Source organism: Bubalus bubalis, chromosome 3 (genome assembly GCF_019923935.1).
Source record: "Bubalus bubalis isolate 160015118507 breed Murrah chromosome 3, NDDB_SH_1, whole genome shotgun sequence".
NCBI lineage: Eukaryota > Metazoa > Chordata > Mammalia > Artiodactyla > Bovidae > Bubalus > Bubalus bubalis.
In genome coordinates, this window is record NC_059159.1 from 134,403,006 (window position 1) to 134,419,850 (window position 16,845).

Here is a 16,845-nt window from a genome sequence, read left to right on the forward strand (position 1 = left end):
TGTGAGAACACCAAAATCTCAATTAGCTACTGAACAACCATCAACAGGAGGATGTTAGAATCCACCAAAAAAAGATACTCCATGTCCAAGAACAAAGGAGAAGTGGCAAGAAGATGGTAGGAGGGGCACAATCAGTTTTAAAATCAAACCTCACACTCCCCAGAGACTTGGAGGAAACAAACAAAACCCTGTGCACACCAGGACCCAGGGAAAGGAGCAGTGACCCTCCACAAGAGACTGAGCCAGACCTCCCTATGAGTGTATGAGTGTCTCCTCCAGAGGCATGGTGAGCAGTGGCCTGCCACGGGGACAGGGGCACTAGCAGCAGCGGTCCTGGGAGGCACGGCATGTGGCCTAAGTCCTCTTGGAGGAGGCCGCTATTAGCCCCACCACAGAGCCGCTGGGTGGACAATCCACAAATTGGAGAAAAATTAAAACAAAGAAGTTCTTGCACTCTTGTGAAAGTTCTAAGCCCTGCAAGAGACTTCTCAACACGGAGATCCGGCAAAGGGGCAGGGAATCTGACTTTGATGGTCAGCAGGATTTGATTACAGAACTTCTACAGGACCGGGGAAACAGAGACTCTGGGAGGGCACAGAAAAAGCTTCCTGCACACCAGGACCCAGGAGAAAAGAGCAGGGACTCCACAAGTGACTGAGCCAGACGTGCCTATGAGTGTCTGGGAGTCTGCAGCAGAGGTGTGGGTTTACAGTGGCCTGCTGCAGAGTCAAGGGCACTGCTAGCTGTAGTCCTGGGAGGCACGGCATGCTGGTATAAGTCCTTTTGGAGGAGGCTGCCTTTATACCTACCATAGAGTCTATAGCCTATGATAGAGACTACAGACTCTAGGACTGGCCACCTCAGGCCAAACTACAGGGAGGAAACACAGTCCCACTCATCAGCAGAAAACTGGATTAAAGTTTTACTTAGCACTGGCCCTGCCCACCAGAGCAAGATCCAGTTTTCCCTACAGACAGTGCCTCCTATCAGGAGCTTACACAAGCCTCTTGTCCTCATCCATCAGAGGGCAGACAAAATGAAAATCATAATCACAGAAAACCAACCAAAATGATCACATGGATCACAGCCTTGTGTAATTCAATGAAACTATAAGCCATGTCATGTAGGGCCACTCAAGAAGGGCAGGTCATGGTGCAGAGTTCTGACAAATGGTGGTCAACTGGAGAAGGGAATGGCAAACCATTTCAGCATTCTTGCCTGATGAACCCCATGTCCAGTATAGAAAGACAAAAAGATATGGCACTGAAGGAGGAGCCGTTCTGCTGCACCCCCCCACCACACCCCCAGGTAGGTAGGTGTTCAATATGCTACTGGAGAAGAGTACCGAAAAACTCCAGAAGGAATGAAGAGGCTGAGCCAAAGCAGAAAGGATACCCAGCTGTAGATGTGTCTGGTGGTGAAAGTAAAGTGCAATGCTGTAAAGAACAATATTTCATTGGAAATATTGGGAAATCCAGTCTTAGGTCCATGAATCAAGGTAAACTGGAAGTGGTCAACAGGAGATGGCAAGAAGGAACATCAACATTTTAGGAATCAGTGCACTAAAATGGACCAGAACGGGTGAATTTAATTCAGATAACCCTTATATCTACTACTATGGCCAAGAATCCCTTAGAAGGAATGAAGTAGCCCTCATAGTCAACAAGAGAGTCCAAAATGCAATACTTGGGTACAATCTCAAAAATGACAGAATGATCTTGGTTCATTTCCAAGGCAAACCGTTCAACATCACAGTAATCCAAGTCTATGCCCCAACCACTAATGCCAAAAAAGCCGAAGGTGAATGGTTCTTTGAAGTCCTACAAGACCTTCTAGAACTAACACCAAAAAAAGATGTCCTTTTCATTATAGGGGACTGGAATGCAAAAGTAGGAAGTCAAGAGATACCTGGAATAACAGGCAAGTTTGGCCTTGGAACAAAATGAAGCAAGGCAAAGGCTAACAGAGTTTTGCCAAGAGAACACACTGGTCTCAGCAAACACCCTCTTCCAACAGTATAAGACATGACTCTACACATGGATATGACCAGATGGTCAATACCAAAATCAGATTGAACATTTGCAGGCAAAGATGGAGAAGTTCTCTCTACACAGCCAGCAAAAAGAAGACCTGGAGCTGACTATTGCTCAGATCATTAGCTCCTTACTGCAAAAATCAGACTTGATTGAAAAAAGTAGGGAAAACCACTAGGTCACTAAGGTATGACCTAAATTAAATCCCTTATGATTATACGGTAGAAGTGCCAAATAGATTCAAGGCATTAGATCTGATAGACTGCCTGAAAAACTACAGATGGAGGTTTGTACCATTGTACAGGAGGTAGTGATCAAAACCATCCCCAAGAAAATGAAATGCAACAAGGAAAAATGGCTCCTTGAGTAGGCCTTACAAATAAATAAGAAATGAAGAGATGTGAAAGTCAAAGGAGAAAAGTAAAGATAATACCCATTGGAATGCAGAGTTCCAAAGAACAGCAAGGAGAGATAAGAAAGCCTTCTTAGGTGGACAATGCAAAAAATTAGAAGCAAACAATAGAATGGGAAAGACTAGCGATCTCTTCAAGAAAATTAGAGATACCAAGGGAACATTTTATGCAAAGATGGGCACAGTAAAGGAGAGAAACATAAGAATCTCAAAGAAGCAGAAGAGACTAAGAGAAGGTGGCAAGAACACACAGAAGAACTGTACAAAAAAGGTCTTAATGACCCAGACACAATGGTGTGGTCACTCACCAAGAGCCAGACATCCTGGAGTGTGAAGTCAATTAGGCCATAGGAAGCATTACAAACAAAGCTATTGGAGGTGATGGAATTCCAGCTAAGGTATTTCAAATCATAAAATATGATGCTGTTAAAATACTGCACACAATATGCCAATAAATTTGGAAAACTCAGCAGTGGCCACAGGACTAGAAAAGATTTCATTCCTATCCCAAAGAAAGGCAATGCCAAAGAATGTTCAAATTACCACACTATTGCGCTCATTTCACACACTAGCAAGGTAATGCTCAAAATCCTTGAAGCTAGGCTTCAACAGTGCATGAACCAAGAACTTCCAGATGTTCAAGCTGGATTTCGGAAAGGTAGAGGAAACAGATCAAATTGCCATCATCCACTGGATCATAGATAAAAGGAATTTCAGAAAAACATATACTTCTAATTCATTTACTAAGCTAGAGCCTTTGACTGTGTGGATCACAACAAACTTTGTTTGTTTGAATGTTGTGACTTTCACAACATTCTTCAAGAGATGGGAATACCAGAACCTTTACCTTACCTGCCTGCTGACAAACCTGTGTACCGGTCAAGAAGCAACAGTTAGAACCAACATGGTACAACAGACTGATTCAAAATTTGGCAAGGGCTCAAGGCTGTGTATTGTCATTCTGCTTATTTAACTTATATGCAGAGTACATCATGCGAAATGCTGGGCTGGATGAATCACAAGCTGGGATCAAGACTGCTAGGAGAAATACCAGTAACCTCAGATATGCCGATAACACTACCCTAAAGGCAGAAAGCGAAGAGGGACTAAAAAGCCTCTTGATGAAAGTGAAAGATAAAAGCAAAAAGCTGGTTTAAAACCAAACATTCAAAAAACTAAGATAATGGCATTCGCTCCCATCACTTCATGGCAAATAGATGGGAAAAAAATGGCAACAGTGACAGACTTTATTTCTTTGGGCTCCAAAATCACTGCAGATGGTGACTGCAGCCATGAAATTAGTACTGAATATAGTTCCCGTGATTTACAGGAGGACCTTGTTTATCTGCTTTATGTACAGTAGCATGTAAGTATTGTGTATCTTTATAATTTTTTAAGTAAACTGAGATAACCCAATGAATAGCTACTAATACTCTCCTGGTACCTAAATATGATATGCTAGGTGACAAGGGCTTATAGAACTGGAGACCCAAAGAGTGTCCACTTTCTCTGACCAAGTTATGATAATAAAAGACTCTCTTAAGACCAGGAGAGTTCCTGGGAAGGGTGGGAATTCCAGTGTAGCCCCTGCTAAGTAGGCAGATTGGTTCTTGCTACAGCTGTTTGGTTAGCTGGAAGGGCAGTCCTCTATCCAGGATGCAGTTAGTGAAGGGAACATGGCCAGAATGATCATGTGGATCATTCTCAGTGATGCAGTGGGTTCCAGTTTATGAAGGTCTGTGGGCACCTTGGTCAGGGGCTTGAATTTTATTCTAAGTCAAGTGAGAATCTGCTGTGGAAATCTACATAGCTCCATTTCTCCTGTATATTTATCTCAAATATTTCTGCTGTGTTCACAAACGGGTAGAAGAAACAAGAGGACAGAATGAATAAACAGAAAGATGTTCAGACAAGGGAATTACTGGTTTACAAGTGAATTATGATTCACTTGGAAGACTAGCATAAAAATTAGTGCAATCTATCTATTTTGGTACTATCAAGGACAGAAGGAGACAAGATGATAGAGTGTGAGGTTTTCATCTTAACCTTGATGAAGGAAACTAAGAAAGCAACCAAAGTGAGACATTTCCATGTTTTTGTCTCTGCAAACATTTAACCAAAGAGGTTAGACTTAGGGCAGGAAGAATGTTGAAAAAGAGAGGTGCTTGGGATAAGGGGTCAAATATAGGGGGGCTGAGATTTCTCAGGGAAATTGAAAAGATGAAAGTGTAGTATCAAGCAAACTGAAGGTCTGTCTCTGTATCAAGGTGTACATCAGAGAAGCATCAGTGTTGAGAGCAACCATTCTGTTCCTGATTGGATTAGATTTTGTGTTTGTTTCCATGAAATTAAAAGACGCTTGCTCCTTATAAGAAAAGCTATGGAAAAACCTAGACAGCGTATTGAAAAGCAGAGACATCACTTTACCTACAAAGGTCCAATTCAATAAAAACTATGGTTTTTTCAGTAGTCATGTATGGATGTGAGAGTTGGACCATAGATAAGGCTGAGCACAGAAGAACTGATGCTTTTGGAACTGTGGTGCTGGATAAAACTCTTTAGAATCCCTTGGACAGCAAGGGTATCAAATCAGTCAATCCTAAAGGAAATCAACCCTGAATATTCATCAAAAGGACTGATACTGAAGCCAAAGCTCCAACACTTTGGCCACCTGATGTGATGAGCTGACTCACTGGAAAAGACCCTGATGCTGGGAAAGACTGAAGGCAGGCAGAGAAGGGGGAAACAGAGGATGAGATGGTTGGATGGCATCACCAACTCAATGGATAGAAGTTTGCTCAAACTCTGGGAGACAATGAAGGACAGGAAAGCCTGGTGTGCTGCAGTCCATGGTGGTCACATAGAGTTATGACACTACTGAGCGACTGAGCAACAACAAAGATACTGAGAAAGAAACTGGAGCTGGAGGAATCATGCTCCCTGACCACAGTAATCAAAACAGTATTGTGCTGGCACAAAAACAGAAATATAGATCAATGGAATAGAAAACCCAGAAATAAATGCACACCTATTGCCAATAATGTATGATAAAAGGGCAAGAATATACAGTGAAGAAAAAAAGAGTCTTTTCAACATGTGGTACTGGGAAAACTGGAAAACTACTTAAGAAGGAAACTAGAACAGTATCTAACATCACATACAAAACTAAACCCCAAATCAATTAAAGACCTAAATGTAGAACTGGATGCTATAAAACTCCTAGAGGAAAACAGAGACATAACACCCTTGTACATAAATCGTGACAGAATCTTTTTGGATTCATTTCCAAATGAATAGAATGATGAAAATAAAAACAAAAATAAACAAATGGGACTTAATTAAAAGCTTTTGGACAGCAAAGGAAACCATAAACAAAATGAAAAGACAAGCTATAAAATGGGAGAAAACATCTGCAAACCATGCAGCCCCCAAGGTCTTAATCTCCAAAATATAGAAACAGCTCATGCAGCCCAATCATAAAATGGGTAGAAGAGCTAAACAGATACTTCTCCAAAGAAGACATACAGATGGCAAACAGGTACATGAAAAGATGCTCAACACTGCTAATTATTAGAGAACCTCAAATCAAAACTACAATGAGGTATCACTTCATACCATTCAGAATGGCCATCATCCATCAAAAAATCTACAAATAATAAATGCTGGTTGAGAGTATGAATAAAAGGGAGCTCTCCTACACTGCTGGGAATATAGACTGGTACAGCCACTATGGAGAACAATGTGGAGGTTCCTTAGAAAACTAAAATTAAAGCTACATATAATCTTGCAATCCCACTCCTGGGCATATATCTGAAGAAAACTATAATTCAGAAATATAAATGCACCCCAGTATTTATAGAGGCACTATTTACAATAGCCAAGACATGGAAGCAACCTAAGTGTTTATTGACAGATGAACAAATACAGAAGCTATGGAATATACAGACACACACACAGTGGAATATTATTCAGCCATAAAGAGAATTTTTAAATGCCATTTGCAGCAATATGAATGGATCTAGAGATTATCATACTAAATGAAGTAAACCAGACAGAGAAAGATAAATATGTATGATATTGCTTATATGTGGAAGCTCAAAAAAAAAAAAAAAGATATAAATGAACTTGTTTCCTACACATGAAGGGACTCAGACATAGAAAACAAATCTGTGGTTACCAATGGGCAAAATGGGATGGGAGGAGGGATAAATTAGCAGGTTGGGATTAACATATACACACTACTATATACAAAACAACAAACAAGGACCTACTGTGTAGCAAAGGAAACTGTAGTCAACAGTTTATAATAACATATTAAGGGAAGAGAATCTGAAGAGGACTATATATATATGTATGTATACATACATACATATACAGTGTATGTATATGTAACTGAATTGCTGTACTGTACACCTGAACGCCAAATGATACTGTAAATCAACTACATTTAAATAAAAAAAATTATAAAGAAATGATAAATAGGTATATTGGCCTTCATATCAATGACACAATATGGGTAGAACAAGCATTTAAAGAGAAGAAAATTATGGTTCAGGCTCACAGTAATGTGGTAATTAAACAAAATAGAGAACCATATTTATATATTTAATGATCCAGTCTATCTTTTTCCCCATTCCCTAACAGAAACCAACCAAGCTGTCTCTCAGCATTTCAGAATTTAAAAGCTAGGTCCTTCCCTTTGTAGTGTTAGTGTTTCGCTTATGTTGCTTTTCAGTTTGATCCTCCATCATAACATGGAACAAGCAGGGTAAAAATAATGGAAATGTGTGTTGGCAGATTTTGTTATTAGATCTAAGTTTCATAGAAAAATACCTTGCAACTAAGGAATAAAGCCAAAATTATAAAATTTAATAAACACTTATTCAATGACTACTACAAGCAAGTTAATATATTAGGTCTTATTAATTGAAAGGGCTTTCCTGGTAGCTCAGCTGGTAAAGAATCCACCTGCAATGCAGGAGACCTCAGTTCAATTCCTGGGTTGAGAAGATCTGCTGCAGAAGGGATAGGCCACCCACTCCAGTATTCCTGGGCTTCCCTGGTGGCTCAGCTGGTAAAGAATCTGCCTGCAATGTGGGAGACCTGGGTTCAATCCCTGGGTTGGGAAGATCCCTTGGAGAAGGGAATGGCTATCCACTCCACACAGATATGGACCTTGATATTAAGCAACTTAAAGTTCTTAGAAGTTACATTTCACTGTTGCTTTTACATATATCCTCTCACCTCAAATAGGTTATCTGTTATATAAATGCATGCATACACATACGGATACACACTTACACACACACACAAATACTTATAAATGCATATATATATGTAGAAGGAGAGAATCACCAAGATGCTAACTTACAGATTGCTGCATACCACATTTGTTTTAAAGTATCTGTCAAATACCCGCAGAGAAATAACATTTTCCTATTCCAGAAATTATGTGGAATAGAAAAATTCCAAGGTTCTTTCCAGCTTTACCCTATTAATTCACAGAAAATAGAAGTTCTGATAACATGTTGAGGAGATTGGTATCTAATTTCAAGATTTAATTTCTTATCAGTTGCTATACTTTATAGGTGGATATTTAATAAAGCACCTCAAAGTTGCAAAACCAACCCATTTCACTTTCAGAACCTTAAGTTTTGTCATCAACCTAGTAAACTGATGTAAAAGCTTCATTAAGAGAGAGGTGTAATTTGTGCTCTTCGAGAGTGTTCAATAGACTAAAAATTTAATTTTCTCTTGTAACCAAAGATGATTCTTACGTCAAGGACTGATCCAGAGAGATCGGCTCGTTCAAGATTTGCACAGCAGAGATTGGCGTGGGCAAGATTGCAGCGACTTAAATTGGCCATTTTGAAGTTAATGTATCGCAGGTCCAATCGAGAAAGATCAGCACCACTGAAGTTTAAACCCTAAAATTAAAAAACACAAATGGTCACAATATATAAACCATCTGTAGTATTTAATTTAACCACAATAGTTAAGCACCGTGGTTTATAGAAGTAATTGGCAGTTCAGTCACTTGGAGTCTATTACAAAACATGATCAAATGGAACTCAGATATATAAAATCAGTATCCTTAATGGAGTCTTAAAAGTCACTCGATTTACATATAACATTAGAATGCATCTTGGCTATGCCTCATTTATGTGCAGAAGTTGCTAAAAAGATAGATCTCTGCTGGTCATGCACCTACTGATCACTATTTTTAATAAATTGTACTTATGTTATTAATTCTATAATTCAAGAACATTATATTGTTAAAACTGAGTATTGCAGTTTTTAATATCGTTATTGCTATAACACATAAAAGTATAAGTATCTTCCACTGCCACTGACTGATCATACATAACAGCTGTACAAATAATTGACTTTTTAATTGTTGGAATTTCTATGCACTACCAAAAACTGCTGTATGAGGCATAATTAAACAGTAAAAGACTATTACATCTCTTTTTTATGCTAACCATTTTGGGACTGACTCAATGCTATGACCCATAATTAAAATATATCTTGCATGAAAAAAAAAAATAAGGTAAGAAAAAAATTCCTAGAATTTAAAACGTCCCTCACAGACTTACTGACACAAATAACTTATGTAAAATCTGCTTCAATTACCTGGCAACGCAATTCTGATTTGGTTGGAGTGGCGAGCAGAAACCGGACAAATTCCTTTCGAGATATGGGTGAATGATCCTCTGGTGGTTGTGAATTCTTGAAGACATATTGACAAATTAGTGTAGAATTCTGGGAGACAGTTACAATAAATATATTATTTGGCTAATGTAAAAATACCTTTTTTGCCACTTACCTTTATTGCCACTTCCAGGTGTTCAATCAATGAGTCAATACCAAAAAATCTCGCTTCTTCTAACACACCTATCATAACAAAAACAATTTGACTTTTACAGAATACTATTCACCTCAATAATCCTTTATAAAGGATTCTATAAAGTTAAATTCTCACAAGTGAAATACAAGTTTTGCTGTCATTGCTCAGTGTCTGACTTTTTGTGACCCCATGGACTGTATCCCAGGAAAGAAACTGGAGTAGGTTGCCACTGCCTTCTCCAGTGGACCTTGCCGGACAAGGGGTTGAATCCACATCTCCTGCACTGGCAGGCAGATTCTTTACCACTGAGCCATCAGGGAAGCCTTGAAATACAAGGAGGGTAGGCTATCCCACTTTATACAAGAAAAATAACTAACGTTTAGAACATATGTAGCAGTAGCAGCAGCAGAACATATGCATAATACTTAAAAATATCTGTAAATAAAGAAGCTTTCTAAATAGGTTACATACAGCAAAAGAAAAAAAACAGAAGACTAATGAATCAGAAATAAAGCTTTCCATATTAAAAAATTATTTCAGAAAACTACCTTATATAAGCCCTAGGCCAAAAAAAATCCAAATTATCACACATTCTTAAATAACTGATACAGTGATTTTTAAACCCAATAATAAATGGTTAGCTCACCTAATCTTAACACTTCATTGACTTTTTCAATGAAGCAGATCAGAATAAGTTTGTCACAAGTATCTTTTACTTACTGAATCAGGAAATTATAGAAATAAATAAAAGCAAGCCAGCATCAAAACAAAAGTCAGAAGTATAATTTAGAAACTTTGTTATAGGAGAATCAATTTTTTAAAAGGGATTTCTAGGGGACTCCAATCAGGATGGCAGAATAGAAGGACATGGAGCTCACTCTCTCCAACAAGCGTATCAAAAATTCACCTACATCTTGAACAGTTCTCACAGAAATCTTGGAATGCTGGTAGAATATCCCAAACACCCCAAATAACACGAAAGATCTCCACATAACCAGGTAGGACCAGAAAAAAAGAAAAAGAAATCGGGATGGTACTTGACAGCTTGGGAGGAAGCTGTGAAAGAGGAAAGGTTCCTAATCCTGAGATCAGCTGGGACAGAATCAGATCGGGTGATACTAGCCTCTAAAGCTCCCTTTCTGTCCCAGCTGATCTCCCCACCTGTGAAGAAGCTTCTGAGGATGTAGGAAGTTTTCCTTTTGCACAACTTCCTCCCAGGCGTGCAAGTCTCATCCCAATATGAGCAGGGCAAAGGGTAACAGTTTTGCCAAAAGAACACACTGGTCACAACAAACACCCTCTTCCAACAAAGCAAGAGAAGAGGCTACACATGGACATCATCACCACATGGTCAATACTGAAATCATTCAGTATATATTCTTTGTAGCCAAAGATAGTAGCTCTGTACAGGCAGCAAAAACAAGACCTGGTGCTGACTGTGGCCCAGATCATGAGCTCCTTATTGCAAAATTCAGACTTAAAATGAAGAAAGTGGGTAAAACCATAAGGTCCCTCAGGTATGACCTATATCAAATCCTTATGATGTAAATCCCTTATAATGTAAATCACTTATACAGTAGAAGTGACAGATAGATTCAAGGGATTAGATCTGACAGTGCCTGAAGAACTATGGACAGAGATTTGTAACATTGCACAGGAGGTGGTGACAAAACCATCCCCAAGAAAATAAAATGCAAAAAGGCAAAAAATGGTTGTCTGAGGAGGCCTTACAAATAGCTGAGAAAAGAAGAGAATGAAAGGCAAAGGAGAAAAGGAAAGATATACTCACCTGAATGCAGAGTTCCAAAGAACAGCAAGGAGAGAGAACAAAAACTTCCTAAGTGAATACTCCAAAGAAATAGAGGCAAACAATAAAATGGGAAAGACTAGAGATCTTTTTAAGAAAATTAGAAATACCAAGGGAACATTTTATGCAAAAATGGGCACAATAAAGGACAGAAACGGTATAGACCTAACAGAAGCAGGAGATATTAAGAAGAGGTGACAAAAATACACAGAACTGTACTAAAAAGGTCTTAACGACCAGATAATCATGATCATGTGGTTACTCATTTAGAGTCAATATCCTGGAGTGTGAATTCAAGTGGGCCTTAGGAAGCATTACTATGAAGAAAGCTAGTGGAGGTGATGGAATTCCAGCTGAGCTATTTCAAATCCTAAAAGATGATGCTGTGAAAGTGCAGCACTCAATATGCCAGCAAATTTGGAAACTCAGCAGTGGCCACAGGACTAAAACAGTTCAATTTTCATGCCAATCACAAAGAAGGACAATGCCAAAGAATGTTCACACTACCACACAACTGCACTCATTTCACAGGCTAACAAGGTAATACTCAAAATACTTCAAGCTAGGCTTCAAGAGTACGTGAACCAAGAAATTCCAGATGTACAAGCTGGATTTAGGAAAGGCAGAGGAACCAGAAGTCAAGTTGCCAACATCTGCTGGATCACAGACAAAGCAAAAGAACTCGAGAAAAACTTCTACTTCTGTTTCACTGACTGTGCTAAAGCCTTTGTGTGGATCACAGCGAACTGTGGGAAATTCTTCAAGAGATGGGAATACCCGACCACCTGACCTGCTGCCTGAGAAATGTGTATGCAGGTCAAGAAACAACAGTTAGAACTGGACATGGAATGATGGATTGTTTCAACCTTGGGAAAGGAGTACATCAAGGCTGTATACTGTCACCCTGCTTATTTAACTTATGTGCAGAGTACTCATGTGAAATGCTGGGCTTGCAGAGTACTCATGTGAAATGCTGGGCTGGATGAATTCCAAGCTGGAATCAAGATTTCTGGGAGAAATATCAATAACCTCAAATATGTAGATAACACCACCCTAATGGCAGAAAGTGAAGAGGAGTTAAAAAGCCTCTTGATGAAGGTGAAAACAACATTCAAAAACCTAAGATCCTGGCATCTGGTTCCCTCACTTCATGGCAAATAGATGGGAAAAAAAGGAAACAGTGAAAGACTTTATTTGGGGGGCTCCAAAATCACTGTGGATGGGGACTGCAGCCATGAAATTAAAAGACACTTGCTCCTTGGAAGAAAAGCTATAAGAAACTTAGCGTATTAAAGAAACAGAGACAGCACTTTGCCAACAAAGGTCTGTATGGCCAAAGGTATGTTTTTTCCAGTAGTCATGGATGGATTGAAAGTTGGACCATAAAGAAGGCTGAGCGCCAAAGAGTTGATGCTTTCGAGCTGTGGTGCTAGAGTTGACTAATGAGAGTCCCTTGGACAGCAAGGAGATCAAGCCAGTCAATCCTGAAGGAAATAAATCAACCCTGAATAGTCATTGGAAGGACTGATGTTGATGCTCCAATACTTTGGCCATTTGATGTGGATATGACTCATTGGAAAAGATCCTGACGCTAGGAATCATTGAGAGCAGGAGGAGAAGGGGACAACAGAGGATGAGATGGTTGGATGGCATTACCAACTCAATGCACATGAGTTTGAGCAAACTCTGGGAGACAGTGAAGGACAGGGAAGCCTGGCTTGTTCAGTCCATGGGATTACAAAGAGTCAGTCAGACTTAGCAACTGACAACAGAGGCTCAGAGAAGCGTGAGGCACACATTTATGATGAAAGCTGTTCAAAGCATGGGCACAGAAAGAACCTACCTTAACATAATAAAGGCCATTTATAACAAACCCACAGCAAACATAATCTTAACAGGGAGAACTGAAACCATGCCCTCTAGGATCAGGAACAAGACAAGACTGCCCTTTCTAACCACTATTATTCAACACAGTTTTGAAAGTCCTAGCTACAGCAATCAAAGAAGAAAGAAAAGTAAAAGGAATCCAGATTGGAAAGGAAGAAGAAAAACTCACTATTTGCAGATGGCATTGATACTGTACATGAAAAACTCTAAAGATATTACCACAAATTTACTAGAGGATAAAAAAATCAATACCTAGCAATCACTTGAATTCCTATACACTAGCAATGAAAAATAGAGAAACTAAGGAATTAAACACATTTACCATTGCAATAAAAATAATAAAATACCTAGGAATAAACCTACCTAAGGAGACAAAAATTGGATTAAAGATTTACTGCACATGGCCCTGTCCATCAGAACAAGAACCAGTTCCCCCCTCTGGTCAGTCTCTCCCATCAGGAAGCATCCATAAGCCTCTTATCCTTCTCCATCAGAGGGCAGACAGACTGAAAACCACAGTCATAGAAAACTAACCAAACTGATCACATGGACCACAGCCTTGTCTAACTCAATGAAACTATGAGCCACGCCATATATGGCTACCCAAGATGGACGGGTAATGGTGGAGAGTTCTGACAAGATGTGGTCCACTGAAGAAGGGAGTGGTGAACCACCAGTATTCTTGCCTTGAGAACCCCATGAACAGTATGAAAAGGCAAAAAGATAGGACACTGAAAGATGAACTCCCTAGGTCAGTAGATGCCCAAAATGCTACTGGAGATCAGTGGAGAAATAACTCTAGAAAGAATGAAGAGACGGAGCCAAAGCAAAAACAACACCCAGTTGTGGATGGGACTGGTGACAGAAGCAAAGTCCAATGCTGTAAAGAACAATATTGCATAGGAACCTGGAATGTTAGGTCTGTGAATCAAAGCAAATTGGAAGTGGTCAAACAGGAGATGGCAAGAGTGAAGATCAACATTTTAGGAATCAGTGACCTAAAATGGAGTGGAATGGGTGAATTTAACTCAGATGATCATTATATCTACTACTGTGGGCAAGAATCCTTAGAAATGGAGTAGCCATCATAGTCAACAAAAGAGTCTGAAATGAAGTACTTGGATGCAATCTGATCTCTGTTCGTTTCAAAGGCAAACCATTCAATATCATGGTAATCTAAGTCTATGCCCCGACCAGTAATGTTGAAGTTGAACGGTTCTACGAAGACCTACAAGACCTTCTAGAACTAACACTCAAAAAAGATGTCCTTTTCATTATAGAACTGGAAAGCAAAAGCAGGAAGTCAAGAGATACCTGGAGTAACAGGCAAATTTGGCCTAGGAGTACAGAATGAAGCAGGGCAAAGACTCATAGAGTTCTGCCAAGAGAACACACTGGTCATAGCAAACACCTCTTCCAACAACACAAGAAAAGACTATACATGGACATCACCAGACGGTCAATAAAGAAATCAGACTGATTATATTCTTTGCAGTCAGAGATGGAGAAGCTCTATACAGTCAGCAAAAAACAAGACTGGGAGCTGACTGTGGCTCAGATCATGAACTCCTTATTGCCAAATTCAGACTTTAGTTGAAAAAAGTGGGGAAAACCACTAGACCATTCAGGTATGACCTCAATCAAATCCCTCACAATTATCCAGTGGAAGTGACAGATAGATTCAAGAGATTAGATCTGACAGACTGCCTGAAGAACTATGGACAGAAGTTCACGACAGTGAATAGGAAACAGGAATCCAGACCATCCCCAAGAAAAAGAAATGCAAAAAAGCAAAATGGCTGTCAAAGAAGGCCTTACAATAGCTGTGAAAAGGAGAGAAGTGAAAAGCAAAGGAGAAAAGGAAAGATATACCCATTTGAATGCAGAGTTCCAAAGAACAGCAAGGACAGATAAGAAAGCCTTCCTCAGTGATCAGTGCAAAGAAATAGAGGAAAACAATCAAATGGAAAAGACTAGAGATCCCTTCAAGAAAATTAGAGATACCAAGGGAACTTTTCATGCAAAGACGGGCACAATAAAGGACAGAAATGGTATGAACCTAACAGAAGCAGAAGATTAGTATTAAGAAGAGGTGGCAGAATACACAGAAGAACTGTACAAAAAAGATCTTCATGACCCAGATAATCATGATGGTGTGATCACTCACCTAGAGCCAGACATCCTGGAATGTAAAGTCAAGTGGGCCTTAGGAAGCATCACTACGAACAAAGCCAGTGGAGGTAATGGAATACCAGTTGAGCTATTTTAAATCCTGAAAGATGACGCTGTGAAAGTGCTGCACTCAATATGCCAGCAAATTTGGAAAACTCAGCAGTGGCCACAGGACTGGAAAATGTCAGTTTTCATTCCAATCCCAAAGAAAGGCAATGCCAAAGAATGCTCAAACTACTGCATAATTGTACTCATCTCACACACTAGTAAAGTAATGCTCAAAATTCTCCAAGCCAGGCTTCAGCAATATGTGAACTGTGAACTTCCTGATGTTCAAGCTGGTTTTAGAAAAGGCAGAGGAACCAGAGATCAAATTGCCAACATCTGCTGGATCATGGAAAAAGCAAGAGAGTTCCAGAAAAGCATCTATTTCTGCTTTATTGACTATGCCAAAGCCTTTGACTGTGTGGATCACAATAAACTGTGGAAAATTCTTCAAGAGATGGGAATACCAGACCACCTGATCTGCCTCTTGAGAAACCTGTACGCAGGTCTGGAAGCAACAGTTAGAACTGAACATGGAACAACAGACTAGTTCCAAATAGGAAAAGGAGTACGTCAAGGCTGTATATTGTCACCCTGTTTATTTAACTTATATGCAGAGTACATCATGAGAAATGCTGGACTGGAAGAAACACAAGCTGGAATCAAAATTGCCGGGAGAAATATCAATAACCTCAGATATGCAGATGACACCACCCTTATGGCAGAAAGTGAAGAGGAACTAAAAAGCCTCTTGATGAAGGTGAAAGTGGAGAGTGAAAAAGTTGGCTTAAAGCTCAACATTCAGAAAACAAAGATCATGGCATCCGGTCCCATCACTTCATGGGAAATAGATGGGGAAAGAGTGGAAACAGTGTCCGACTTTATGTTCTAGGGCTCCAAAATCACTACAGATGATGATTGCAGCCATGAAATTAAAAGACGCTTACTTCTTGGAAGGAAAGTTATGACCAACCTAGATAGCATATTCAAAAGCAGAGACATTACTTTGCCAACAAAGGTTCGTCTAGTCAAGGCTATGGTTTTTCCTGTGGTCATGTATGGATGTGAGAGTTGGACTATGAAGAAGGCTGAGCGCCAAAGAATTGATGCTTTTGAACTGTGGTGTTGGAGAAGACTCTTGAGAGTCCCTTGGACTGCAAGGAGATCCAACCAGTCCATTCTGAAGGAGATCAGCCCTGGGATTTCTTTGGAAGGAATGATGCTAAAGCTGAAACTCCAGTATTTTGGCCACCTCATGTGAAGAGCTGACTCATTGGAAAAGACTCTGATGCTGGGAGGGATTGGGGGCAGGAGGACAAGGGGACGACAGAGGATGAGATGGCTGGATGGCATCACTGACTCGATGGACGTGAGTCTGGGTGAACTCCGGGAGTTGGTGATGGACAGGGAGGCCTGGCGTGCTGCGATTCATGGGGTCGCAAAGAGTCGGACACGACTGAGCGACTGAACTGAACTGAGGATATGCTACCAATCAAGACTATCGTTTCCAATAGAAGGCAGAATAAAGAATTTCTCAGACAAGCAAAAAATAAAAAAACATATCAATACTAATTGGAAAAGGCCCTGATGTTGGGAAAGATTGAGGGCATGAAGTGAAGGGAGTGACAGGATGAGATGATTG

General features: G+C 39.8%; 1 protein-coding gene across 1 annotated transcript in view; it reads right to left on the reverse strand.

Moving 5' to 3' along the window:
* The window catches only part of KCTD9 (potassium channel tetramerization domain containing 9), a 79,952-nt gene that overhangs the window by 14,901 nt on the left and 48,206 nt on the right, over positions 1-16,845 (reverse strand). Inside the window, exons 7-9 of the mRNA XM_006057341.4 lie at positions 9,272-9,339; positions 9,079-9,174; positions 8,223-8,372 (exon numbers count right to left, since the gene is read on the reverse strand). Coding sequence (XP_006057403.1) covers positions 8,223-8,372; positions 9,079-9,174; positions 9,272-9,339 — 314 coding nt within the window. The remainder of the gene's footprint in view (positions 1-8,222; positions 8,373-9,078; positions 9,175-9,271; positions 9,340-16,845) is intronic.